The sequence below is a fragment of the Aphelocoma coerulescens genome, chromosome 19, assembly GCF_041296385.1.
Source record: "Aphelocoma coerulescens isolate FSJ_1873_10779 chromosome 19, UR_Acoe_1.0, whole genome shotgun sequence".
Lineage (NCBI taxonomy): Eukaryota > Metazoa > Chordata > Aves > Passeriformes > Corvidae > Aphelocoma > Aphelocoma coerulescens.
In genome coordinates, this window is record NC_091032.1 from 3,485,483 (window position 1) to 3,512,309 (window position 26,827).

Sequence of the window (26,827 nt, forward strand, 5' to 3'; positions counted from 1 at the left end):
AGTACTCACACTGGAAGGACACATCCTGCCCGGTGCTGGGCACAGGGCAGCAGCACCCATCTGGAGGAGCACAGCCTGATCAGCTGCAAGACCTGCAAGCTGCAGGAATTCCAAATCCCACCTAGCAGCCTTAGTAATACACTCAAGTGACACTGAAGTCACAGGACAAAGAAGTTGGGCTTATTTCCACCCATAAACAATTTTGATTTCACTGTTCCAGCACTCTTTAGATAAGATTCCTCCCCTTTATCTTTTCCTCTTCCCCCCTTTATTTTGTATCAGAATGGCTCTAGGACAAATTAACACAATATTTGAAAACTGAGGGGGGAGAAACATGGTAGAGTAGACTCAATAAAGACCAATGTTAAGTATTACTTAATGTTTTCTTTTATTTAAAAGATCATTCACAAAATACCATATCCATAAATTTATTTTGTTATGAAGCAGAATGTGTTAAGTGTTTGGAATTCTTTTTTTTTTTTCCTTTGTTTTTACATTTAAAAGTCAACTGTCTTGACTAGAAGTGAATTTTTATATGGGAATTTGTTCTTAAAATCTTTTCCACATTGAAGATGTAAATAGATCAATTATTGGTTTGGAATACAACCACACAAATGCATGTCTGTCTTAAAATTAAGTATTAGTGTTAGACAAATGGTTCTTATTTCAGAAGCAGATTAAGTGAAAGGCAGAAAGAAGGAAAGAGTAGTTCTGTAAATTGCTGGGACTCTGACTTAAAATGGGAACAGTAGGGAAGAAATTCATCACTAGCAGTGGTGCTGGTAGTGGGGCAGCCATGCTTCCAATCTCTTCTTGTAAGTACTCTGGGGTGCTGGCTGGTTTATCTGAAGGCTCTCAGCACTGGCAATAGGGGCCCAAGCTCTTCCCATACACTGGACGTGTCCACACTTCAGTGTGGTAGAACCAGGTTTTGGTTTTAAACATTAATGATTTCTCCTTTTGCTTTAGCCTCCCCTCCCTCCTCCCACACAACACTGACAAGAAATATTTCAAGTGAAGAGAGGTGCAGCAACAAGAGACGCTTTTTACCCAAACTTCTACATGAGAATCTATAGCAGAAAGATCTCTAATCTGCCCATTTTCAAAGTATTCTGAAAGCTGAGGTGCTAAAACTGTACCCCACTGGGCAAAGAAATACAGGGGATAGTGATGGGCAAATACTGCATGGCAAAGTATACACTCCTTCAACAAAAATAAAAAAGTCAATTTTATTTGTAGAAACTTCATTTAAAAATTTACCAAACACGTAAAACCCAAAAAAGTAAGCAGAAAGAGCCAGTGAGCAGTTGTGCTCAAACAGGCACAGCTTTGCAGCACTAACCTTGAGCTCAGAGGTGTAGTAGCATCATACCATTTGGAAGTCAAGAGCCAGCAGGAAGAGGCTGCTGGCAGAGGCTTTATCCATACTGATTCCACCAGCTATTCACCAGGCTTGTCAGGCAAGGCATCCATTAAATTGATCCTTCCTGACAACCCATGTGAAAGGGCAGCTGACCCCCTTTGTTTTATAAGGGGCTCTGCTGTGAACAGCAACTATCACCAATTGTCATAAATGGTATTTCACTACTCAGAACTGTAAATTTCTGTTCAACTCATCTGGACTCTTCAGTTTTCCTCTTCAGAGCCACAGCAATACAGAACGAGACATGCAGGTCAGAAGAGGAACACTGAGGAAGTAAAAGGAAACAATCCAGGGAAATAACTAAGTCTAACCTGTGCTTCTAAAGTAAAACAAACCCAGAAAGGAAGAAGTGAAGCAGCACCTTTGTCCAGAGACCTCCACACTTGTGGAAGCAGCCACACTGCCTTATCTACTGGCAACTGTGCTGCTTGGAAGGAAACAGAAGAGGGAAACTCAGCACAAAGCAGGCACTAGATACAGCAAAGCCAAGAACGTACTAAAAACCACTTGTTAACAGCTGACATGCATTCACAAGCTCTGTGTTTTCGGTTTCAAAGAGGACAAATACCAGATGGCAGGAATGGTAAACTGCAGGGTTGACATTCCAGCAGAGCTAGTCACTCTGTACTGTCTTGCTTTTTCTCCCGCCTCCCCATTCCCTCTCAACCCCAAACTCAGTCGTGCTCTTTTACTACTTCCTCCCGGGGCTTGGCTCCTCCAAAGATTGCAGAGTTTGGATTGGCTACTTGATTGAGGGGAGTATCGACTGTTCGAGGTTTGAGCTGGAGTCGGGGTCGCTGTGCTCTTTCCTCTGAAAGGAAAAACATTCCACTTGTGAGATCTGCCTGTCAAGGGCAGGAGCTTTACCCTGACAACAAAACCAGGAGTCTCCTTTGCACAGAAGACTGAATCACACATGGTAGGAGTTTACCTTCTGTTGGCTCTCTAAAGTCCATGGAAGACCCACGAAGGGGAGGCCCATCTCTGAAGCGACCAGTGCCACCACTTCCCATGGAGGCACCTGGTGGTCGCCGGTCTCCAGGGCGGGTTCCTCTACCCCGACCTCCCAAGAAGTCATCATCTTTGAATCCTGAAGATGGAAGACAGTGAATTTAAAGAGCATATTTTGAAATGTTTTTAATCTAGACTTTTATCTGGATGACTGGAAAACCTTGCTAGTCACCGCAGTCAGTCCAAGGTGATGCACTGAGAGCCTTTGTCTGCAGACAGGTTGTTTCACAGAGCTCTAGCACCTTCTGGAGGAGTTGTTCGGGTTCCATTTGAAACCAAGTATACTATGCCAAGTTCAGGAAGTGCTTTATCCACCTGGAGGCTTATTGGAGTGTTGGAGAGTGGGTCAAGCGTGTTTAAAATATGAACCTCAGCTGCAACTTCAGTTTGTTAATACCATTAGCTGACTTGACAGACAACACTACAAGTACTCAGAGTACTTCCATAGCCAGATCATCACACTGGCTACACAGCCTTAGACTGAAATCTGCAGGAGCAGAGCAAATGGGAAAATAGCTGGGGAGTAGTGAAATACACAGTCCTTATAAAACAAAGTAAAACCCCAAGGCTGTTTAGCTGTACTATAAACTGACCAGGCATTTACTATACTAATTAAAGGGCTGGGGAAAAAACCAAATGAGACTTTATACTGACTGCATTTCTTCAGTTTATGTATCACAAAAAAAAAATCAAGAACTATCGTCACTGACCAGAGTCCCAGTCTGTACCAGTGACTCTCCCTGAGTATCTCTCCAAGCCCCCACTGCCTGCATTTCAGTGGGAGGAGGATACTTCAGGCTAACAGCATACAGAAAGGGAATACACTCAGATTTTCAGAAGCTGCCTGGAAGAGAAAGTTGTTTGGTTCCCAACTGAGATTTTCCTTTCCACTTCAGTATTTGGCAGAGTTGCAGAGCTGTCCCTTACTTACTTCAGTGCCAAACAGTCCATCTTTAAAGACTTGATCTAAAGCAAGGCTGTACAACCTGAGAAGAAAAGCTTCTGTAGCAGCTAAGACTGAAATGCTAAACTTTTGGCTCACAAATCACTCATCCAGCATTTAACAGGCTGAAATGCATCCACATTTGGAGAAGCTGCCAAAGAAGGTACAAAGCTGTGACACAGAATGCTTAGCTCCAGAGGCAGGTTAAGCACAGCACTGCAGCAAGCTTCTCTCGCCAGCATCACGCTCCAATCCATGCTGGGGGCAAGGACACACTTGGCTTCTCCTACATCGTTCATTCCACTCACGCAGAGACCAGACATTGCAAAGTGGTACTTGCCAACATCTCCCATCAGAAAATGGACCAAACCCATGAGTTCAGAGGACAAAAGCAATTGTGTTAATGATACCCTGCATTCTAATAGCTGGAACTGACTGGAAGTTAAGAGCAAACCCAGTAGCTCAGTCACTACCTTCCACTCAGTAAGCTCAGTCACTTGCTGCAGCTGCATTACCAAAACAGGTCCAAAAGTTAATGAACATTTTGCTTTTACAAGTGCTTTGGGACACTAATCTGACTTTAGAGAAGTCAGTTACTTCAGGGACACACGTACAGTGACATCACATCTCCTTAAGATGAAAGCCTCTGCTCTGACAGAATATCAGTCTTCCTACATGGTCTGTCTGTTTCTGCTACTATTCAGAAATTTACTTGTATGTTTGAGAAATGCTTAAAACAGTCACCATAGGCCACATCTGGACAAGAATTCTGTCATTTAGGGTCATTTCATAGACTTTTTGATCAAGACTCTTTCCTCTGTTACAAGGCAATGGCAGATTCCCCACGAGGAATCCCACCACAGCTGCAGGATGTCCAAAGTTGGCACATACAGTAGATTCAATCAAACCAGTAATGGGGACAAATGAAAATTATAACATTTCAGTGCCTTTTAGGCTTCCTATCTGTATAAGTGTTAATACTGATACCAGAATTGAAGTCATCTCTGGAATCCCATCCACCTCCTCTGGATTCTCGGGAACCTCCTCCCATTCCTAGGAAAAAAGCCACAATTGTGTTCAGGTCTGAAGCTGTGGGAAAGACTGAGCAAGGGAATACCAAACCAATGTTTCAGTCCTTCAATATCCAAAGTTATGCTGATGGAAAATCCTTTTCTTTTGGTACTACCAAGTTCCATTGCACAGGAACAAACAGTTTAAGTTAAGCAAGAATAAGTGGTCAGAAAAATTTCTCTAATGCACATTCAATGGAAACCTCTGGTGAGTCTGGTTCAACCAACTTTCAGCTACAGGCAAGAATGTTTCTACACTGGAACAAGAGACATACTCCAAAATAAGCACTTGTCTATTTGTGCTTACTCACTTTTCATACATCATCATAAAATAGTAGCAGATCAGACTGTTGGGCTTATGATTGTCCTCTGCAAGACACAACACATTATTAGGGGTATTGGTCTCACTTCCTGGGTTAGGAGTGACAATACATCCAGCCTTTGGACACAAAGCACAGCTTAATTCCAGACACCTCAGGAGCAGCAGCAGCAGCTGGTTAGAAACAGGTAATTATATACATACAAAATTTCACCTTTCAATATAATCTTCATGTTCACTTGCATGCCTTGTCTTAGCATTAGTCAGCACCAGAAGCCGTAACTATGACCACTGTATTAAGAAGCTACTTAGAAAAAGGGAAGTCACCTCTGTCATCCGGCCCACCGCCTTTTCTGAAGCCAAAGCCACCTTTATCCTGTTTCCTGCCTTCTGCTATGTCCACTCGGAGTGATCGGTCACCCAAAAGCTGTTAAATCAATGGGAGAATCTGTTCAGGATGTATCATAAGGGCAGCCAAAGGGTTTGAGACTTATGCTCGTCTTTGATTTCACAAATTAATTGCAGGTGTACTTACTGCACCATCATATGTAAGAGCTTCCTTGAGTGACTCCACCTCATCGAACTCTACGTAACAAAATCCTGTAAGGAACAAATCTCAAGTTAATAGCACTTTAAAGAGCCTTTGTAAGAAGCTGCTCCTCCTGCATGTCTGCTAATAGCTTCCTTCTCTTTTAAACATGAGTTGTTATGTGCAAATGCAAGATGTGCATGGCGCAGAAACCAAGCATCATCATCAACAATGAACACATTTACCTGCACCTGTTAATGATGGGGCAAATCCTGAAACAGAACTCTGGGCACTCTGTGAATGCCAAGAACCTAATTCCCTTTCCCACAGAGTTCTCATTATAGATTACATCTGATCTATGCCTTCAGACAGTTATTCAGCTGAATACTGACACTTGGTTCCTTGTGTTTTTAAACAAGAAACTGAAATACCTATGTGGCCAGAAGTGTGATTTTGTGTCATCACATCATTTAGTGGATTTACTCCTTTTCAAAGACCCTCTGTTATCCAACGTAAGCCTTTTCCACCCCTTAAAGTAACTTACAAATATAGTCCATTTCCACCAGACAAGTCCCACAGCAATTGAATTTGCTTCCTCTAAAACAACTGCCTGAGTGGGTTATTTATTTGCTTTTTCTCCCAGTCTACTAAAAAAATACAGAGCTGAAGCAATGGGAGTCTTCTGAAGTAAAGGAATTACTCAATGCTTAAGGTCATGGGACTTAAGTGGGTCAGCTCTGGTAGAATTCATACCAGACAAGGTTTGAGAAAGTTCTTTTATGTCAGGGCAAATATTGACTCCTCATTCATGTTACTCTGTATCTCAAGGTGATAGAACAACAACTCTCATTCAAATTATACATTTACATATTAGCGAATAAGAAAACCTGCGTAAGTCAACATAAAAGCAGAGAAAAACTGTGCTTTAGACTGAAATTCCCTATTAAAGTGATTTTTTCTCCTACTAGTTTTTCATCTGCCACCAAAGAACTCCGAACGCTCACCTTTAAATTTGTCTGTTTCCTTGTCTCTGACTAGTCGTACACTCCTTATGCTGAGATCCTTGAAGATGGCATCTATGTCTCCTTGGACAGTGTTGAAGGGCAGATTTCCCACATATGCTGTGAAAGGGGGTTCTGTTGGCAGCTCTTTATTTCTGCGGGAACCAAGGCCACCACCACGAGACCTGTTGAAAAAAGCACAGTGCCTCTGGAACTGCCTCCCAGCACAGCCACAGTGCAATCCATAGCACTGCTCAGGTGCTACGTCTAGCTGCAAGTTGATTTTCCCACAGCTTTGGTTAATTTTTCTATCTTTTTGCCTGTACCTACCACCTGAACTGTTGGTCAACTCCTTTCCAGTATTACCTGAGGCAGTAGTCCAGTGGGAAACTGAATACATTACGAGGCAAACTCATTAATGAAGCAATGAATGAACTTCTCAACCCCCAATTCATTAAGGAAAGCAATGGAAGGTTATCTCTACTGTCCCCTGCTCAAAAACATTACCTCCAAAAAACAACATCTTAGAACAGATTTTAAGAATAATTTATAGCAAAGAAGAAATACTTGCATGGCACAGGTTTGTCAGCTTATCCTGAAATTAAGCTGGATCCAATGCTTTTAACTAAACAATGTATTACCAACACCCACTCCACGACCATCCAAGTTATCTCAGCAACATTTAGCTTAACAGAAACACCTTCCCCTAAGTCTGAAGCCGTGGCCATAATTGTTAGCTATCTGGACTGGAATGCTTTGAACTAAACACAAAATAAATTTGGTTGAACAAGAGGTTCTGAGGCACAAAAAAATTCTGTGCTGTCTGGATGTTTACTTTTTCTTTTGTCTTGTGAATTACAGAGGTAAACTGGGTGGTCTTTTCCTGTCTTGTCCCTCACTACCAGTTAAACTCTTGGCACTGGGTGCTTAGGAAATAAATTGTCCCAGCTAAATTCTTTACTGTACTAATGTAACACATCTGTGTGAACTTCCTGCAGAGCCTCATCTTCAAAGGCCAACTTGGAATTTCTGTACAGAGAGCAAGGTATATACATATATATACAAGGCAACCTGAACTTAAAAGTTCCTGGACTTGTAGACTATAGGATACCACTGGTTCCAACACCATTTGTCCCATGTAAGCAATCTCTGACCTTTACCTGAAATATCTACTTACTACTCTATCCTCCCTTTATCACCTTCCTTCTGCTGGGCTTTGCTTGTGTCTGTTCCCTTTCCCTGAGGCTCTCCATGCATTTAAAACCACGGTGGAACACAAGCTGTACCAAAGCAGGATTTGCCAATGTGACAAATTAGATTGCTGCAGTCCTTCCTAAAATCCAGTAGGTCAAATAATTTTATAATTTCCTTTTATTCTGGCTGGTTGCATGCAGCCAAAAAATCCACTGGGCAAGCAAGGTACTTGACAGTATTTTTTTTCATTCAAGAATAAATATTTTATTACTAATGAATCAGATAATGCATTAAGCTTGAATAAGATTTCTTAACTCTTCCTAGGTGAGCCTGTCATTTGTGCCTTATTTAGCAGCTCCATGCAAGAATCATTTGTCACCAACACTATCAACATGCTGCTAAATCTACTTGAATCACAATCTACATATCTTTAATTAGTGTCCACCCAGGTTTGCATTTTAGCATTTTTGACAATATTCCTCATCTGCCTTTGTCTCATTAACAAGTCAAAAACATACTGGAGAACTAAAGCTGTAATAGTTGTGAATTAACTTTAGTCACAAGACTGAGTTTTAAGGAGGAACTCCAAGAAAGCTGAGTTACAGTTCTAAATAATCCCAGAACATGTAGAATCAGTTCCATGCCTTTGTCCTTAATTCTCATGTACAGTGTTAGGAACAGCTATTAAAACACCATCCATTTAACCTGCATCCAAAAAAAGAAAATCTTAATGTTTATGTCCTACAGGAACATCAGAATTTCCCCAGGTGAGTTTCAAGGGAGCACTCCCTCCTCCTCCATATTCTCAGAACATTCCCTGTGCTGCCAGTCACCTCACAGGGAGCTGATTCACCTAAAAACCCACCCTGGAGTTGAATCCTCAGCCAGACCAACAAGGTGATCTTTACAGCTGCAAAGAGCACTTTGCCAAGATGGAAAGGAGAGCAAGGGCTGGAACTACAACTTTCATCAGCAACCTCTACTCAGCTCCATTTGAGCCACTTCTAAATCCACACCCTCAATCCCCAAAAGGATTTTCTGTGCTACTGACGAACCTCCTTTCTAACACAGTGCACCAGAACTTCATGGGGTGCATTGTGTGGAAATCCAGGCCCTACTGTGCAATCCAGACTGATTTTAAAGTCAGAAAATTAAACATTCTTCTCCAACTTGATATTAAGGCTTTAGTTATCAAATACGTAACTATACCTTTGGTATTTTAGTTTCCATTTGAAGAACAGAAATGGTCACATAACAGTTCCCAAACAAGTTTCTTATGGAACTCAAGTATAGTAAGACAAAAAGAAGCTGTTTCTATACTTCCCTACATTTTTTCCAACACTGAAACTGAAATAAAGGAAAACGGCTGACTTCAGTAACCAAACAATGAGATTGGAAGAAGATTCTCTCATTTGCAACAAAGTAGGACAAAAGTAAAGAAATAATTGAAAACACATCTGAACTAAGCAAACCAGAGTACTGAATGAGTACCTGCATTTCCCACTCTAAACTTTTGCTTAGACACAATTAGGTAATAATTATGTCATCTTACTGTGGGAATCTGAAAGACATGATCTGATTTCCTTCTCAGAAAACCAAAGCAGAAAGCTGAAGAGGAAAGCTTGCTTCTAGCAACACCCCCATAATTAAACTTTTGTGGGCTGAGTTAACAGCTTTGGCCATATTGGATAGAAAACAACTAAACTCCCATTTTGAGTAACTCCCATTACTCTTTTGCAAAGTTTAGTTATGTCTCCAGAAAAGAAGATCTGCCAAAAGTTCAAAATGAAGGATATTTTGAAAGCCAGTATTTGAGTTAAATAGCCTTTCACTAGAGATCAAAGCTCAGGATTTACCTTTTGCACAGCAGAGACAACAGCCTACCTGGGTTCTGACAGAGCTTTTCTGGGGCAGCATAAGGATCAGCAGGATGACAGGGTCAACCCTCCAAGACCACAACACTAAATTCAAACCAAATTTATTCAAGCAACCCAGCACACGTCTGGAGTAAGTATCAGATGTCTTCAGCAAAAAGCTTACCCAAGCCTAAAAATTTGGAAGTATCTTTTAATGCTAGATGGTAAGACATGGGACTCAAGCTGCCAGAAGCATAAGGACTAACTCCCCATTTTCACTGACCAGCACTTCAGCAGGTGAATCTCAACCTTTAGTAAGGTGCCCAGCACTTCAAGACACACCTAAATAAACAGCCTAGCAGCATGTCAGGAGTGGTAAACACTCCCTTTCTTTCAACTCTGAGAAGCTTTACAGATGTTCAGTTTCAACTAGGCCTCAGTATGCTTAACTGCAGGCTTTCCTGTCAAACTTCGGGCTCCAAAACACTTTATAAAAAGCTTATAGTAAGCCTTTTGTCACTAATGTCAGCACCACATTCTTCACCAGGAATAAAGTGACTTTTGCATTCCCCAATATTAGGATTCAGCTTTTAGTCAGTGCATCACTAAATATCTCAGGTGTAGCAAAATCCCATCTCATCACACCAGTCATATCCTGACTTCCACCATAATTTTGATGATTATGAGAAAGAGGCAGATAACTTACATATGTTAGAACCTGTTGGGCACTGGTTTCCCATCTGTCATACTGAAATCCTGTGCTCTCTTACTATGTACACCAAAGGTTATGCAAAATGCAACTTCCACAAAAACTATTACATCTCAGCTGAGTTTACACTACTCCTACAGTCCTAGAGTACCTGAGCAGGAACCACTTTAAATTAACATGGGATTCTTAATCAGAACCTTCCAGAACAGTCATGTTTTTGTTAAACTGCATATATCACAGGACTTCATAGAACACACAGAGAGACCTGTAAAATTGTGAATTAGCTATTAGTAACTTAATAGTGATAATGATAAATTAGATAGAAGTATACATTGGACTCTAAGATTTGTAGTATCTGATGTTTAGAACTGCAGGCAAATCAGAGTAAGTACGTTTTCTTATCTGTAAAGACATCTATTAATTTGCAGGATGCCTTTAGTTCACCAAACAATGATCCACATCTTGCCTGAGAGCAAGTTTAAGTTTTCTTACAGGAATCTGAATACCAGATAAAATTTTAACTGGCATTTTTTACTTTACAGAACGTGCCTACATTGACTAGGATACACTGTGCAGCAACATCTGAGTTTCTTATGAGTCAAGTGCCACTTTATGCTGCTGGCAAAGTTATTTTGTTACAGAATTTAAAAAAATAACAGAAATGCAAGTGGCTACATCATCTGCTTGCTCTGGGACATCTCTGAATTAGACACAAATGGTATCAATGCATGAAAATTAGCTTGAAAAGCTTAAGGTGTCAGAGTATTTCCAAAGACAAAAAAAACTTACTGCTGTTCTAACTCCAGCAGCTCCTCCCTGCTGCCTAAAGAGTCTGAAATGAAACCAAGTTATTCATCTAAGAGCAGAAAAGGGCATGAACACTCCTGATCAGGAAACACACCTTAGAAGATTAGATTATACAGTAATATACTTGTGAAGATTTGCTCACAAGGAAGTTTATTCCACAGCTTTATGACTACTGTTTTATTTCAGTGCACACAGAAACTTGTAACAGCATCAACCTCCAAAAAAAAAAAAAAAAATCAATTGTTTGATTGCATCTTCCTAGCCAAATTTAAGATAAACTTCTAGTTACTGGTTATTGTTTCTATAGCTCCTCCCCTAAAAACACTCTCAGCAGAGACACAGACAAGCCCGATTCCTAAGGATCAGGGATTTGCAGTCAGCACCCGGAGCCCCGGATAACGCAGGACGGCGGCTCCCAGCGCTCCTCGAGCGGAGATACCACAAAGCCCTCCCATTTCCTCCCGCCGCAGGCACCACAACGCTGCCCGCTCCCGGGGGCGTCTCGTCCCGCCAGCACTGCGGCCTCCTGCCCTGCTCCAGTCCTTCAGGGACGTTCCCTCCACTCATCCTGGTCCGGCCCCGCACAAGCTCCTTAGGGCCTTACTTGGCTCTGGCCCAGCACCTCCCTAAATCCCCCCTCCACTCGCCTCCGGGACGGCGGGAACAGCGACACCCTCCTCCTCCCGCCCCTTGCCGGCGCTCCCGAGCCGCCCAGCCCTGAATTCTGCGGCGCTGGCCAGAGCAGTGCGGGGACGGCCGGGACCCCACCGGGACCCGCAGCCCCCACCCCGCCGCACAAAGCGGGTCCGCCACGGCCAGCGGAAGGGCGCTCCCGCGTTCTGGGGGAGGACGGGCGGGGGGCAGAACGAGCCCAAACAGTTCCCAGAGACAGCGTCCTCGTTCCGCAACCCCCGCCCGCCATCCCCACGGAGCGGGGCAGGCCGGGCCCTGCGGCCGCGCCCCAGCCTCGCCTGGCCGGGGGCGCTGCTCCCCGCTCCCGTCCCAGCTACGGAGGGGGAGCCCTGAGTGCTGCCCCCAGCCCCACTTACCCGCGGCCACCGCCGAAGCTGCTGTAGGCCCGGTCGTCGTAGGGATCGAAATCCGCCATCGCCGCCGCGGCCTCGTCCCCGTGCGAGCGTGACAGGACCGCGCCCGAGGACCCCGCAACGCTTATATATGGCGGCGCGCGGGCCGGGGCTGCCCCGCGCCGTGCCTGCCTCCAGCTCCCCGCCGTGACGGGGCTGTCCGCGCCGCTGCCTGTCTGGAGACGTGCCGCGCGGCTCCCTCCCGTCGGCTCTGGGACGACATCTGCCCGGGCATCTGGTCGGTGTCTGCTCTGGGATCTGTGCGGGATTTGCCCGCGGCTCTGCCTGGGGATCTGCTCCGGATCTGCCTGAGATCTGCCCGTGGATGTGCCCGGGATCTCTCGGGGATCCGCCCGGGGATGTGCCCGGGATGGGCTGCGGTAACGCCTCCGGTGAGCGTTGGACTCTCCAGTGCTGATACAAGCCCAGCCCGCGGCTCTGATTCCCCAAGCATCCCGCTGTCGCTGCGGGCGGGGATCACAGAAATCATGGAAATAGATCCTGCTCCAGGTGTCACAGTCATCCTCTAGGAATCACAGTGATCACAGGGAAGGATCCTGCTCCGGGGTCATTCCCTGCATTCCCGCGGGTGGCACCGGTGTCTGGCAGGGCAGCAGCAATGCGCAGAGTTCACAGGGCAGCTGGAGGATAGTGCTGGATTTTATTGCAAATTAAGACAGCGGGCGGTATCCGAGAGTTTCACAGTGTCCTTAAAAAATACCATTTGCACCAAGTGGTTTGTCTCCTTTTTCCAGGCCATCATTTAATGTTCTTTAATAAAACCACATGACAGATTCTCATACGATAACCAACTGTCCCCACACCTCGGGTGCCTGACCCCGAATCGCCGATCCCGGCTCACCCCGCAGGCTTTGCCCCTGTGCCCCCGGAGACAGGATGCAGCCCGGATCCAACCCTCCCTCCAGAGATGCGAACCGGGTGAGGGAAGCCCAGGGAGCCCTTGGGGCAGAGGAGGGACGAATGAGTCCTACGGAGGAGCAGGGCTGGGGCGCTACGGGGAGCGGGGCTGTTGCAAAATGTGGAATATGTCAAGGTTATCTTAAGTAGGGATGTTCTTCAGTGTAAGATCTTTGCATACTTTCAGCAAGAGAGGAGACCTAACCCATGGGGCAGGCAGCAGTCAGCATCCCTTACTCAAGGACATCCTGGAACGAATGAGCGTTAAGGATGTAGAAATTCGGATGCTGATGTATGTCTGTGTGTACACTGCTAATTTAGCAAAAGACTCAAGGTCCATGTATCCTATAGCTGACCTGTGTTCATTATAATTCTAAAAAGACCCTGTGAAGACCCTTCCCCTCAGCATGTGTAGAAATTGAGGTTACACAACTTGTAGGTTACTAATCAACCCCAATAGATGGGCAGTACTTGGGAAGATACTAACTCTGAATTTCTGAGTATAAATAATGGTGTGAAAAGCCCGGTGGGGTGTGCTGGATTTGTGGAACACCACCGAGCACCGCGGCTCGCGCAACTCTGAAATAATCAATCAATGCGTCCGTCGAGTGTGTCGCTATTGGCTTGTGGCACACCGGGTAAGCAACCCGATTTTGTGGGATGAGGGGCTGAGGGAGAGGGGTGTGAAGGGCGGCCATGAGGGCAGCGGGGTCTGAGGGGACAGGAGTGGGGCTGAGAGGAGCGGGAAGCGCTGAGGGGAGCAGGGAGTGGGGCTGAGAGGAGCAGGGAGTGGGGCTGAGAGGAGCGGGAAGCGCTGAGGGGAGCAGGGAATGGGGCTGAGAGGAGCGGGAAGCGCTGAGGGGACAGGAGTGGGGCTGAGAGGAGCGGGAAGCGCTGAGGGGACAGGAGTGGGGCTGAGAGGAGCGGGGTGCGCTGAGGGGAGCAGGGAATGGGGCTGAGGGGAGCGGGAAGCGCTGAGGGGAGCGGGGAGTGCGGCTGAGAGGAGCGGGGTGCGCTGAGAGGAGCGGGAAGCGCTGAGAGGAGCAGGGAGTGGGGCTGAGAGGAGCGGGAAGCGCTGAGGGGACAGGAGTGGGGCTGAGAGGAGCAGGGAGTGGGGCTGAGAGGAGCGGGAAGCGCTGAGAGGAGCGAGAAGCGCTGAGGGGAGCGGGAAGCGCTGAGGGGAGCGGGAAGCGCTGAGGGGAGCAGGGAATGGGGCTGAGAGGAGCGGGAAGCGCTGAGGGAACAGAAGCGGGGCTGAGAGGAGCGGGAAGCGCTGAGGGGAGCGGGGCTGAGGTACCGGAGGCCTGAGGGTAGCGGCTCACACGGCGGCCGAGCCCGTCCCGCGGCGGCCCCGCTGCCCCGGAAGAGGCGGAGCGGCGGGCGGCCCCACGTGCAGCAGCGGTGGCGGCATGGCGGGGATGGAGGAGAGGGAACAGATGGAGCAGCGGGACGGCGGCGCGGCGGTGACCGACCCCCGCGGGGTGCTGCGGCAGAGCCGCGCCTTCCTCGACTTCTTCTGGGACATCGCCAAGCCGGAGCAGGAGGTGCGGCTGGAGGCCACCGAGAGCCTCCTGCGGCACCTGCGGGAGGGCAAGAAGGTGAGGCGGGGGCCGGAGGGGCGGTGGGTGCGGGCGGGCAGTGGGTCACACGGCTCATCCCTCCGCTCCCGCTTGGGAACGCGTCAGTGCGGACGGGGCAGGGGCCGGGCGCGGGGGTCCGGCGGCCGGGCCGCGCTTGGAGCAGCCCAGGCACCGCCCAGCTCGGTCTCTCTTGCAGGACGATGAGCTCAAGTACACCCTGAAGCGGCTGGTGGAGGGACTGGGAGCCACCCGCGAGGCCGCCCGCCCTGGCTTCAGCTTGGCCTTGGCGCAGGTCAGTGTTTCCCAGCGCGGACCAGAACCGTCGGCAGCCTCTGTCCATGCCTGGGGTCCCTTTTGCTGTCTGTGCAAGGCTGGAGGGCTCCCTTCTGACCGCTCCTGCGTGCACGTGGGAGGGAAGGCTCTCACGATGACTGTAGTAGTTTTAGATGGTGCTACGCTGCTTAAGAAACTCTTAAAAGTATGAACTATACCGGTATCATATTCATACTACAGAATTCAGTCCTGCTTCAAGGACTGTCCTTAATTTACAAACTTTGACCAAGTTTTCAATTATTCTGCATTTAGTACTATTGCTACTTCTTAAAACTGACTTGCCCCTGGTCTTGGTCTGTTGATATGGGATATCTGAAGGGGCAACCCTTTAACAAACACTTCAGAGTTTTTTCCTCCACAGTGGTTGAGTCTGTGACATAGCAAAGACTCCCAGCAATTGGGATCACCAGTGGTATCTGACCTCATGTCACCTGAGAATTTGATAAAGCAGAAGAGCTTATGTGTTTCCCGCTTTGATTAGGGCCTTGCCCATGGTGAAAAGTTTGATTACCTCTGTTATGGGGTCAGGTAGTTTCAGCAAAATGTTCTCATTAATCTGCCATGTACAGAGAGAAAACCTGGAATATCAGTAACAATATTTGTGTTTGCATGGAATCCTAGAAATGGTTTGGATTGGATGGAACCTTAAAAATCATCTCCTTCCACCCTCTGCCATGGGCATGGACACCTTCCGCTATTCCAGGTTGCTCCAAGTCCTGTCCAGCCTGGCCTTGGACACTTTGAGGGATTGGGCAGTCGCAGCTTCTCTGGGCAGCCTGTGTGAGGGCCTCACCACCTTCACAGGGAACAATTTCTAATATCTAACCTAAACTGAGCTTCTGTCAGTGTGAAGTCATTCCTCCTTGTCCTGGCACTCTGGGACTCCAAAGTCCCTCTGCAGCTCTCTTGGAGCCTCTTTAGGCACTGGAAGAAGCTCTAAGATCTCCCCGGAGCCTTCTCCAGGCTGCACAACCCCAGCTCTCCCAGCCTAGTTCCTGTTCTATACATCTTTACTGATCTGGTTGTCTTTATTCTGGCCTGATAAAGCAGCACATCCACTGCTGTGCTGAACAACTGTTCAGCTCTAATTTAGCTTAACCCAATATGTCATGAAATGGAAGAACTGCAAACAGCTATTCCATCTCTCTTCTCAGGTTTTGCAGGCTTTTGAGGAAATTCCACTGTGCAGCATTTTGGAACAGATAAAAGAAAAACACAATCTGGAAAAAGTGAAGAAAGTAAGTCAGCTCATGGCAACATTTGCCAACTGCTACTTTAAATTAATTGGTCTCTATTCTTTGAAGTCTTGGTGTATACTGTAGTTTTGGGGTTCTTCTTAAAGCAAATGACTATAATGAAATAACAAATATTTCTAAAAACTGGAAGTTGATGACATTGTCATTTGGCCCTGTTTTAGTTGAGATTTGTCAGTGTGATGAAGAGGTACTCTAGGACAGTTCTTAAATATTGTGCAGGGGGTTGCTTTTCAGTATGTTCTTTCCATGGTCGGGTGTTCAAGGCTGGATCTTCCTGCCATCTTGTTCCACTGATCATGTAGCTGCATGTGAAATCTAACCTCTCAGGAAAGTAGATTTTCAGCTATTTTCTTTTTCTTCCCTTTTTTTTTTTTTTTTTTTTTTTTTTTTCCTTTCAGAAACTTGTGAGAAATGCTGCTTTTGGGAACTTTTTTGGAGTCATGGCTCTGTTCCAGTCTGGGCGGCTTGTGAAGGTAACACTCCTGTCAGGTGTGCCAGTTCTGGTTCTGGGGCTTCTGATGTGGAAAGAGGATTGACAGAGAAAGGCTGGGTCACTGGGTAATCAATGCAATGGCAGTTGAAGCATCGAGGTCAGTTCATTTCTATTGCATAATCCATGAACTCTTTGTGCCTTTTTAGTGTCTGTTCCTGAGCAGAATGTAGGAACTGTGTCAAATAGTACAGGAGGTTCCTACCTCTCCTGGAAGGAAGGGGTCTGTTGTCATACCCAGCTGGAAAACACCATTTTGGAAAAAAAGCTGAGTGGCCTATTAAGAAACAATTGTCTTTTTCTTATTACAAGTAGGCATAAACATCTAAAGAGCGGATTACTACCTGAGCTGTCAGCTTAATTTCTGATATATGTCCTCTGTTTTTGGCTTCTCTTTCCTTTCTAGGACCGGAAAGCTCTGCTGGAGAGCATCCAGCTTCTCCAGCAGCTGACAAATTACCAAACGCACCTCCGAGATCTCCCGCGCAAAACTCTTATTGACATCACCTCTGAGGTACAGGCACAGCACGTGGAGTTGTGGGGGTGGGGTGGGGAGGAAGAGAGGGCTTGGCTTTGGGGTCAGATTTTCCTTTAGTTTGTTCATGGCTGGAAGTTACAAGGGAGTGTGGAAGAGTGAGTGTAAACTGTGGGAGCTGTCCCTATATTGCTTGTGGGCAGATGCTTGTATTCTGGGGAGGGTGCTCGGGTTTAGCTTAGTTTGACTTCATCGTGGACAATCCCACAGTCTGTTCCCCAGTTCACCTGCTTGGATGATGTGTTAGACCATCTGCTCTTTTGAATAGATGTATGCTGAAAACTCTGAACAGCAAACCACCTTTTTTTATGCACCAGGTCTGGGCCTAAGGTTGAATTTTGGGCTGTGGGGAATGAAATGATGTAGGGACGAGGAGTCAAGAACTCTGAGTATGTAGTAAAAGAAAATAGTTTATTTCCTTTTTTTAAAGTGAACGTTGTTTGTAGATATGAAGACTAGCAGTGTTAAATAAAAACAGAGAGTTTCCGTGTGCGTGGGTTGCCCGGCCTGGGTTGTCCAGGCAGAGCAGTCAGACAGCAAGAGAACAATTGCAGCTGGAGTCAGTTGACCAGAATTGCTGTCTGATGACAACATACTGTCCTACTCACCATGGTTAAGCACCTGGGACTGTCTGGGAGTCATGGACACATCTGTTATTTATTTTACGTTGTGTCACATAAAGACTATTTCTAGAGTTTCCAGAACACTGCAAGCTTTCAATAAAATGTCCTCCAATGCAGATACTTTAATGTACTTACTTCACTGCAAGTTAGTAAGATGCCCTCAGATATTTCTCATATGCTTTCACCCTTGTTCCTATCTAGGTTCCTGAAACTGTGTTTGAGGAGGTCCTGTTTGACATCTTGCAAGGTGACCTCTCTTCAGCCTTCACATCTCCAGAGAACCTGCACCTTTTGCTTGTGGGCATGCAGAAATTCCCCGGTGTTCTGAAACCTAAGAAACTGAAGAAGCTGTTTGGCTCACCTACTGTTGTAAATAAGGAAAATATTTCCAGGTAAGTTCTTAAATAAGGAGGTTTAAATGAACATTCTTTTTCTGTTGGCTAGCAGTGAGAGAAATATGGCTGTAATACTGATACCTGCCTGTATTTGCCACTGCAGGTGCTGCTAAGGGTTAGGTGTTAATTGTTATGCAGGTTCCCAAGTTATGGTTGTGTCATTTCTCCCAGGAGGCACAGCCTGCAGTTCTTGGGAAATGTTCTGTGTCCTTCGGCAGGATGAATTTGGCCTTCTGCAATTCCCTTCCAGGTCAGATCTCTCACATTATTTTTTTCCTTCTTCTAGACTTGTAGAGCTTCTGAAAAGTGCTGCCAAGTCTGAGAAGGAAGACAAGAAATTGCCCAGTGTAGTATTTGATTTGCTACAAGTTGCATTGAAGGAAGGTGCTTTTGAACTGTTCTGGAATGAAGTTGTGGAGAATGGGCTATTGAAGGAGAAATCAGGACCTGTGAGGTTTGTTTTAACATACACTGTTGGTCATTTCCTATGTTGTCCTTCTGTTTCTTGACTCAGGGATTTTGACTTACATCTCCCTGCATGCTCCTGTAGCCTGCCCCAGCACTCCCTCTTTGTCTTACCCCTGTGTGTGGATTTACTGCTGTGCCTTAGCCTGAGGGAATGTTCTTTGTTCCCACTCAGTTACATGTGCTACCGATTGCTGGGCAGTGCTCTCCCCTTGCTGTCCGTGGAGCAGCTGCAGGTGGTTCTCAAAGGGAAGGTGATGCTGCACTATGGAGAACACGTGGTAGCGACTCAGGTAGGTCTTTGAACAAGCTAAAGGCCATGTCTTGAGCACAAGTTGTCTCTGCCCCACTTCTCGTTTCAAATCATCTTGTATAAAAAAAAGTTTATGTAGTTTTAGACCTTGAACTCTTACGAAAAACAAGGTTGTTGTATGACCACTGGGTGCAGTGGACTGAGTATAGCCTGTGTTTGATTGTCATTGCCTGTTTTAAGGGAATGGAAGCTGTTCAGCACTGCTCCACCTGCTTTCATTGCCACTGCCGAGAAAGCTCTAATGATGGGGGAAGCAGAGGAAGGGCAGCCCTCGGGAAATTGACAGTGTCATGTGGCGTCCTTTAGCAGTCCCTTTGGTTTTGTGTATCCAGAAGCTCCTTTTTGTTTATCATTGTGCTGGGTGTCGCATGAACATTGGAACACAAAGACAAAAAGGGACAGCTCGTGCTTTTGTTTGTTAGCGCTTGTTTCAGTAAGCACATCTGAGGTTTAGGCACAAAATTTATTTGGACTTGGATTTTGGAACTCCTCTTCCTCCTTCCCTTCTGGGAAGCCAGCAAACAACATGACCCTGTAATAAATGGAGGAAAAATAAAAGGAGAATACTGATAAAAATAGGTTTTAGCTTGGCTTTTTGTGGTAATGCAATCCCAAACCTCCTCCTGTGGGCCCAAAAATAGTTGTTGTCTCTTGGGAGAAATAGGTCTGTGTGATCTTTTTGTTCTGTTATCAAAGCAGCAATTGATGTGTGGGTTTGCTCTGCAAATACTGCGTACCATGGTGCCTGCCTAAATGGACCAAGCTTTCTCCAGGATTTATCCACTGGCTTAGTAGTTTTCCTATTTCTTATATTTTGTGCTTCTTGCACAGTAAATTAGGCTGTGCTCTTCCATGTGCATCAAAAATTTGTTAATTTGATTCCTGTCTGAAAAGTACAAATCCTGTGAAGATAATGAGACTAAATGGAAGGAGAAGCTCCTAATATTGTTGATGATGAGAGAGTAGAAAAGATCTTAGTTTGAATTAGATTCTGGTTTTGGGGTTTATTTTGTTTTGTTTCTTGACATAGGTAGGTTGTTTTGGGAAGTAAATGCTGTTACCTTGCACTTCCTTATGGCATTCTGGTGATTGTTGGAGATGGAACTAGACAAAGCTGGAGTCTGATATCTACTGGCAGTTATCCTTCTGATTCCACTTTATCAATAAGGGAGCAAATAAACCTGCTTTGCTTTTCTTGAGAGGTGATTGTTGAACCCTTTGTTGAGAGCTGTTAGCCTGTTTACAGTGTCTTTCCTGGAGTTTTTCTCCCAGTTTTCATATTGGTGCACAAGTACTGAGTTCTCCAACAGTAGAAGCAGGAGCGTGCTAGATTGTGTTTTTTCTGAGATCTCTTTCAGGGCTATTTATGTTATAATTGGATGGATTTGTAGTTAATGACAAGTTTATAGCTCCTTTATTTAAAAGAACAGTGTTCCCTAGACTTTCATTACTGTTTTGCTTCTGCCAGGTCACTGTATTGAACGTGACAGTAGATCAAACAAGTTGTTTTATTAATTTAAAAAAAGATGTGTTGGACTTCTGGAATGAAACAGCCTCTTTGAGATTTCTCCAGTTAAGCATATATTTTTTTTCCAGAACAAGTTGAGTGGGATTGAACACTGTGGGCTGTGGAAGACTGTAAGGGATTGGGATACATGGTGAAATGGGACATGTCCTGGTCATCTCTATGCTGCTGGACAGTGTCCAAGGCCAGCAGCCTGCCCCCTGTATGCCTTGTGGGGCAGTGGCAGGGCCGAAGATAAGACTTAGCACAAAACAGCCACACCTCAGGGTTTGAGTTTAAGCTAAAACATATCAACTTCTCCTCCTTTCAGAATGCCTCAGTGCTTCTGAGACACTAGGGAGAGGAGGTGGCATTTATTCTAACCCCTGTAGGTCAGCAGGCTCCAGGGCTGGTAGATGAAACTGGAATTGATGATGGGGAATATCCAAATCTAGGGAAGCTCTAAGGCAGATGATGTGAGAAACACCCTGGAACTTTCACACAAAGTAAAGAGTTGATCAGCCTGAGAGCTTAGTTGCACTGACCAGCTTGTGGTCAGTCTACTGAAGCCTCACTGTTCTGGAAGGTGCAGGTTACAAGGTTGATGTTGGTACATGGCAGGATTCTGTGGTTGCTTACAGTGGCTGCTGCTGTGAGAGGAATACCATGAGGTGAAATTGATGACTGACTGTAAGCCTTAGGACAAGTATTCAGGCATGTGACTTTAATTTACTTACTGCAGCCAAATTCTTTCATGTGATTTACACTGGAAGTGTTCAAGGCTAGGTTGGATGGGGCTTGGAGCAGTCTGATCTGGTGGAAGCTGTCCCTTCAAGGCCCATGGCAGGGGGTCGGAATGAGATGAATTTTGAGGTCCCTTCCAGCCCAGGCCATTCTATGATTCTATGATTTGTATTTACAGAGCCACTCAGGCTGAGTATGAAGTTCCTAACCTGCTTCTTTGGACCGTGTTTTTCAGTTTCCACAGGGATTTAAGTTTGCTGCAGAGATGGAGGGATATATAGATACCTTTCTGAGTGGCTGCGATGACCCAGAGAGGCAGCTGGCTGTGATGATGGGCTTCTCTACCCTTACCAATCAAGGGAAGCCAGTGTTGTTGAGTACTTCCAGGGTAGTCAGACATCTGCAGGCAGTGGCCTTGCAAAAATACATCTCCTGGCTCAAAGACATGTTCCTCAGGCCAGACTTGGACTGTTGTTTAGACTTCTCAAGTAACCGGCAAAAACAGAACCGGGAAAATGCCGACATGTGAGTACATGGGTATTGCACCTTCTTCTCAGCATTTGCTGGTTCCCTTGCCATGAGTTGACAGTTGTTTCTTTGCTCTGTCTCAGAAAGTTTAGCCCCAGCATCTGACTCTTCTGCTGGGACAAAATTCAATCCTGCAAATTCTGCAAGCATAGTGAAAACCAGCCAGCCTGCCCAAAGCAGACTGGATCACCAAAAGAGCCTTTTCTCTTCTTTTTCTACCCCTGACATTTGCTTTGGAGAATATGTCCCGTGATTTCCTCTTTCACTACAGCTTCTCAGGTCGTTGTAGGAATTGTCCCTCTCTTTTATCTCTGTATTAGACACACTGGCACTCAGGCCAGGTTATGTGTTACCTGTGCACCTATAAACCTCACTCTACTGACTGCTGCAATTCTTGAAGCACTTTTTGCTCACCTGCAGAATCTCTGTGGGGTAAATAGATTACCTTTTGCATAGTAAAAAGCAAACTTGAGAAGATGATATCACTTCTTTGGTACCTGTTGCTTTGTTACTACGTAACTTTGCCAGTTCTAGTGTAAAGCCTCTAAATATCTGAAAGTCACCTCTTGATGCAGTGGACTGTGTGGTGTGTATTTATGTTGGGTTAGTGTTCAGACTGGTGATGGTGCCCACCTTCTTATTCAAAGAGCACACCAGAAGGCTGCTCGATTGAGAAAATGGATCATCCACCGACTGGTTAACATCACTGAAAGTGCAACGAAAAAAGAAGAGAGCCTTGTGATGGACATTGCCAGGTGAGACTGATGTAAAGACACGTGTGCTTGGGATAATTCTTTTTAGCTCAACAGCAGTATTCCCCATAGGCTGTCCCCATGACACTAGGAAAATCCAGTAATGGAAATGCTCCATAATAAATAGTTTAGGAGACTATATTGTGTTTTCAAACCTTCTGCATAATTGGACTAACCTGTGTCATAAGTAGTTGTCACTTAAAACCACATTAGTCCTCTTTGTTTTCCATAAATTTTCCATTCCTACTTGCCTAAACTGCTTGAAGATATTACTTGTAACATCAGGTCTTAACAGGTATTTATCTGTCACTTAAAGTGTCTTGGAGAATATGATCCACATCTGACAGTCTGAGTATTGTGTTTTGTGGCCTTAAGTGTTGGTGCTTCACTTTTGTGAAGTCCTGAGCATCTTCTTCTTTACCCTGTGTATCTCGAGAAAAGGGTCTCATTGTAAATAGTGGCTTTTTTCAGTGCTTGGACTTCTTGAATGTGGCGCTGTTTGGTTTGCACACATGGGCTGATTTTGCTTTGATAATGACCAATCTGGGTTTTGATTTTGTTCCTATTTCTGTCTATTCTAGGTTTTGCTTCTTCCATGCTTTCTTTGTTGCTAAGAAAAAGAATTCCCAGATAGCTGAGGCGAGTGTCCTTCCATCAGAGCCCTTAAATGAACAGGATCATACGGAGACAGAAAACTACTTCTTTGGGTAAGGATTTGATTGTGTGCTTTAAGCTTGGAAATTTCTCTTTTTTCCTGAGGATGAGATCAACTTGTGAATGGTGAGGCAAGACATTTGGAATGGTAGGCTGCTTTTGGAGGATTTCTTTGACTCCAGCACCAGGGAATGGCTTTTTTTAAGGAGATCCTGAATGGATTTTTCAAAGATCCATGTTTTGTCCATGGCAAATCTGATGTGTATGTGTGAGATGATATGGCAGATGTGGATTTGAGCTCATACTGCTTTTTCCTAAATATTTCCATTGCCTCTTGCAAGCTGGAAGGGGAAGGACCCAAGAGGGAGGTGCTGGGGTTGTGCTTGTGGCTGTTGGCTTTCTGCCCACTCTGTGTGTGAGGTGCTGGTGACTCCACAGCCCTCCCTGTACTAAGGGAGATAGAGTTGGTAATAGATGTTTTTAGATGATTGCCAAACCTCAGTAGAAGGAAAGCAGAGGACATGGTGGGACACAGAGTGGGAAACGGCTGAGATTAATTGTGTCCTTGAGAGCACCAGATGTGCTTGGGGCCACAAAGATAATGAGCTCTACATTACTGTCTTGGGTACATGTGTGGGTTGAAAGTTGGGCACTGTCAGTCTGGGTGGCAGTGAGTGCCCAGAGCTGTAGGATGAGAGTGCTTTGCTGGTGGGCATTATTTTGGAAAGTGGGAGCAGGCCATTTGGTTCCTCTGACAGTAACATGCTGGCTGTCTTTGCAGGTTACTTCAGACATTAAACACCCTGCCTGTTTTGGGGGATACAGCAAAGGCTGCAGCCTTGAGAGAGAAGCACGTCCATGGTGTGACTGCAGATGGGAAGCTGTGGATCTTTCTTCTTGTTGAATATGCCAACAAGCTGCTCTCCAGTGAGCATGTCAAAACTGTGAAACCTTTTACCAAGGAACAGAGGGATATCTGGGAAAGGTGAGAGGCTTGGGAAACTGGATGCTAGATTGGTGAAGTGAGAAAGATGGGAGAGCCCTGGTCTTGGTCTCTCTTTGGGACAGTAGAAGAGACACTGTATTCTCTCTGCCTCCTGCTGTTCTGGTTGCTGTAGCACAGCCATTTCACAGGCAGTGGCAGTTCTTTTTCTTTCCTTTGAGTATCCTGCACCCATGCCTGGGTTTCAGAGTGTCTTTCTGTTTCTTTTCACCCCATTCCTTTCTTCCTCTTCCTTCTATGTGTTAATTATGTGATAGCTGTGTCCTTTTCTGTTTTTGCTCATAGTCCCTCTCCCAGACACAATTGTAACAGTCTGCTCATCTTTTCTCCTAATAATGCCTGTACAAACTTCTCAGTGACTCTTTTCTGAGTTCAATTTTCTATAAAGGTCTAGCCTCGGCTGTGGTATTAGGAATGCAGTCTGTGCACAAGTGATGTTTTTTTATAACCCACATTCAGTGAGACACTGTTATTGGGTTAAGGTTGTGTACCATATGTGTATCCAATGCCAATAAATTAAATGTCAACTACACAAAACAGTACTATAGTTTTGGTCACATTTTTAGTCTGATCATATGAGAAGATTGCTGTTGTAATTGTGAAAAACTCAGAGAGGTTTCTTTCTTCAGAACACTTCAGTCTGTGAAGAATCTGCAGAAGAAGGAAAACAAATCAGACAGTGCTAAAGTTGGTGCTTTCCAACAACTTCTGCTTTCAATGGCCATTCATCTGTTCAAGGTAAGACCTCTGAAGAATATTTCTGTGGTATAAAACATGCTGATAGCTGCCTTTCTGAACACCGAGATGGGGAGTTTCTCTGTGTTCGGAGATCCAGCCTTTCAGAACCTCTGGCTTCTGAAAATGGGCAACTGGCAGCTAATAAACTGTGATTCTTACACTACCCATAGATCTCTAAGGGGCAAAGCTTGGCCTGAGCATTAGTTCTGCCCTTGATTTGCTGCTGACAGGAGCAATTTTTACTTAATTTCATGGGGTTTTTTTCTGCAAAAGAGTTATGTTAGTTGACTGTAATATTTGTACCTGTTTAGAGTGGTCCTTAGATTTGGAGCATATTCCTTCTGTTGTTGTTGGTAGTGGGGAATTCTGAGCCTTTACTGTCTGCTTGTGATCAAACAGAATCAGTCTGAAACAGTGGATGTTCTGAGTGACCTTCTGAGCTGTACAGAGAGGGCGTTCAGCAAAGAAGCCAAGAAGAAGAAGACTGGTGAGTCCTTCCTGCAGAAAGAAAGGGAGTGGGGTTGGTAGTGGTTTGTCAAAGACAGAAGATGGCAGTTCTGTGTTAGTGAAGCACTCTGCATTGGTTCTGGCTTGATGCACTTACCCCCAGTAGAATCCCTTCTTCATTCTCTTTCCGTGCCTAAGTCTTCTGCTCCAGCTCTCTGTCTGCACTGTCAGGGGGTTGTGTTCCTGTGTGCCTCGGAAAGGAGAGCTGAGCTCCACAGCCGCCCTTGTTTGGGTGAGCACTCCAAGGGAGTTCACTCTTGAGTTGTTGTTCTGTGTGGGCCATGAGCTTGACTGGTGGTGAACTGGTGGTGTCTGCCTGGCAAAGCTGTGGGCTCAAACACCTAGCAGGCATGAAACATGTTTTCTTCTTTGCTTGAGTTCTGAGCAAACTAAATGTGTCCTGGGTGCATACACAGCATGTTTGGAGATGGAGGCTGATCCTTGTTTGGGGCCTGTGGACCCTCTACGCTGGGACTTGACCAGGAAAAAACTTGTCTTGATCTTTTGATTTCCTCTCCAGCTGTGGTCTTGTTCTCCTGAAATCTGTGTAAATCAATTTGAGGGCACTGTGAAAATAAAAGCTGTAGTTCTTTGGTGGTTTGGTTGGTTGTAGATCAGGATTCCCAAACTTTTGGACTAAGGGACGAATTTCAAATGCCATCACTTTTCATGGGCTGCTGTGACTTCTGATTTCATTGAAAACACTATAAAATGCATATACTTTTGCTGACCAGCTGCTAATTGCTTTAATGTGGCCAAGCAGGTGTCATGAGACTTGCAGAACTGCTAATCTAAGTAATGATTTAATAAATAGTAGCTCTTGTTACCTGGTAAGGCTTTGCAGTGGTCAAAAGACCATTTCAAGCATGTTTCTCCCAGTGGTTTCTCCCTCCCAGCCTTCTGGTCTGTGTTGCTGAGTGGGTACTTTGAAGAGTCAGCTAGAAGGACAATTCTATTTTTTATTCCTTGGTGAATTTTTCTGTAGTTTCTTACTGATGTACCAACGCCTCTTCCTGTCATTGTTTGTTCCTGTGCAGACATCTCAGAGCCAGGATGGGTTGAGGTGATGGTGGAAATCCTTCTCTCCCTCCTTGCCCAGCCCAGCCTCCTCTTACGTCGGATTTCCAAGAGTGTGTTTGTATGGATATGCCCTAGCCTGACCAAGAGAGGCTTGCAGCTGATCCTGGATGTAAGTGAGGCACTGGCAGGGCCTTGTACTGTTTGCCTGTTTTGTCTCTAACAGATGTGTGTACTAGCACATCTCGATTTTGGGTTTAATTTAAAGTCTACTTGATTTAGGAAATGTCTGATGATGTGTGCTACTGAATTTGAACTGTAGTTTAGAGAGAGTTGGGGCTTTTTTTTGTTTGTTTTTGTGGAGGAGGAGTTTGTTTCTTGGGGTTTTTTGTTTGGTTGTTTTTTTTACAGGAGCCTGAGATCTGCTAACTTTAAGCTGTATTATTTGGTAGTTTTAGGTTGAAGAAATTCCTGGGTCAGTTTATATAACTGGTAGATCTTACACGTAAGTATAAATGGTAGCAT

The 26,827-nt window shown here is 45.3% G+C and overlaps 2 protein-coding genes across 3 annotated transcripts in view; one reads left to right on the forward strand and one right to left on the reverse strand.

The window, feature by feature from the left end:
• Positions 1-369: 369 nt before the first annotated feature.
• EIF4H (eukaryotic translation initiation factor 4H) lies at positions 370-12,021 on the reverse strand. Of its 2 annotated transcripts, XM_069033132.1 has the most exons (7): positions 11,912-12,021; positions 6,300-6,481; positions 5,302-5,366; positions 5,094-5,193; positions 4,365-4,430; positions 2,355-2,513; positions 370-2,234 (listed from the first exon to the last, which is right to left on the reverse strand). In XM_069033132.1, exons 1-7 carry the CDS (start codon positions 11,968-11,970, stop codon positions 2,098-2,100), a joined length of 768 nt encoding a protein of 255 aa, XP_068889233.1. In that variant the 5' UTR covers positions 11,971-12,021; the 3' UTR covers positions 370-2,097. The 2 variants fall into 2 exon arrangements, with proteins under 2 accessions (XP_068889233.1, XP_068889234.1); XM_069033133.1 differs by lacking the exon at positions 4,365-4,430.
• A 2,223-nt stretch (positions 12,022-14,244) lies between these two features.
• The window catches only part of MYBBP1A (MYB binding protein 1a), a 59,101-nt gene continuing 46,518 nt past the window's right edge, over positions 14,245-26,827 (forward strand). The window contains exons 1-15 of the mRNA XM_069033398.1: positions 14,245-14,463; positions 14,642-14,737; positions 15,933-16,016; positions 16,433-16,507; positions 16,931-17,038; positions 17,884-18,074; positions 18,364-18,531; positions 18,718-18,835; positions 21,339-21,628; positions 22,279-22,386; positions 22,965-23,090; positions 23,819-24,022; positions 24,670-24,778; positions 25,178-25,265; positions 26,323-26,474. Of these exons, the coding sequence (XP_068889499.1) occupies positions 14,275-14,463; positions 14,642-14,737; positions 15,933-16,016; positions 16,433-16,507; positions 16,931-17,038; positions 17,884-18,074; positions 18,364-18,531; positions 18,718-18,835; positions 21,339-21,628; positions 22,279-22,386; positions 22,965-23,090; positions 23,819-24,022; positions 24,670-24,778; positions 25,178-25,265; positions 26,323-26,474 (2,106 nt within the window). The 5' untranslated portion in view covers positions 14,245-14,274. The remainder of the gene's footprint in view (positions 14,464-14,641; positions 14,738-15,932; positions 16,017-16,432; positions 16,508-16,930; positions 17,039-17,883; positions 18,075-18,363; positions 18,532-18,717; positions 18,836-21,338; positions 21,629-22,278; positions 22,387-22,964; positions 23,091-23,818; positions 24,023-24,669; positions 24,779-25,177; positions 25,266-26,322; positions 26,475-26,827) is intronic.

Excerpts from the sequence above, each read along its gene's own strand:
- EIF4H (XM_069033132.1), bottom strand. The coding sequence starts at position 11,970 with ATGGCGGATTTCGATCCCTACGACGACCGGGCCTACAGCAGCTTCGGC. Across the intron at positions 6,482-11,911 it reads AGCTTCGGCGGTGGCCGCGG|GTCTCGTGGTGGTGGCCTTG; the intron begins GTAAGTGGGGCT and ends TTTTTTCAACAG. Across the intron at positions 2,514-4,364 it reads CAGAGATGACTTCAATTCTG|GATTCAAAGATGATGACTTC; the intron begins GTATCAGTATTA and ends TTCCATCTTCAG.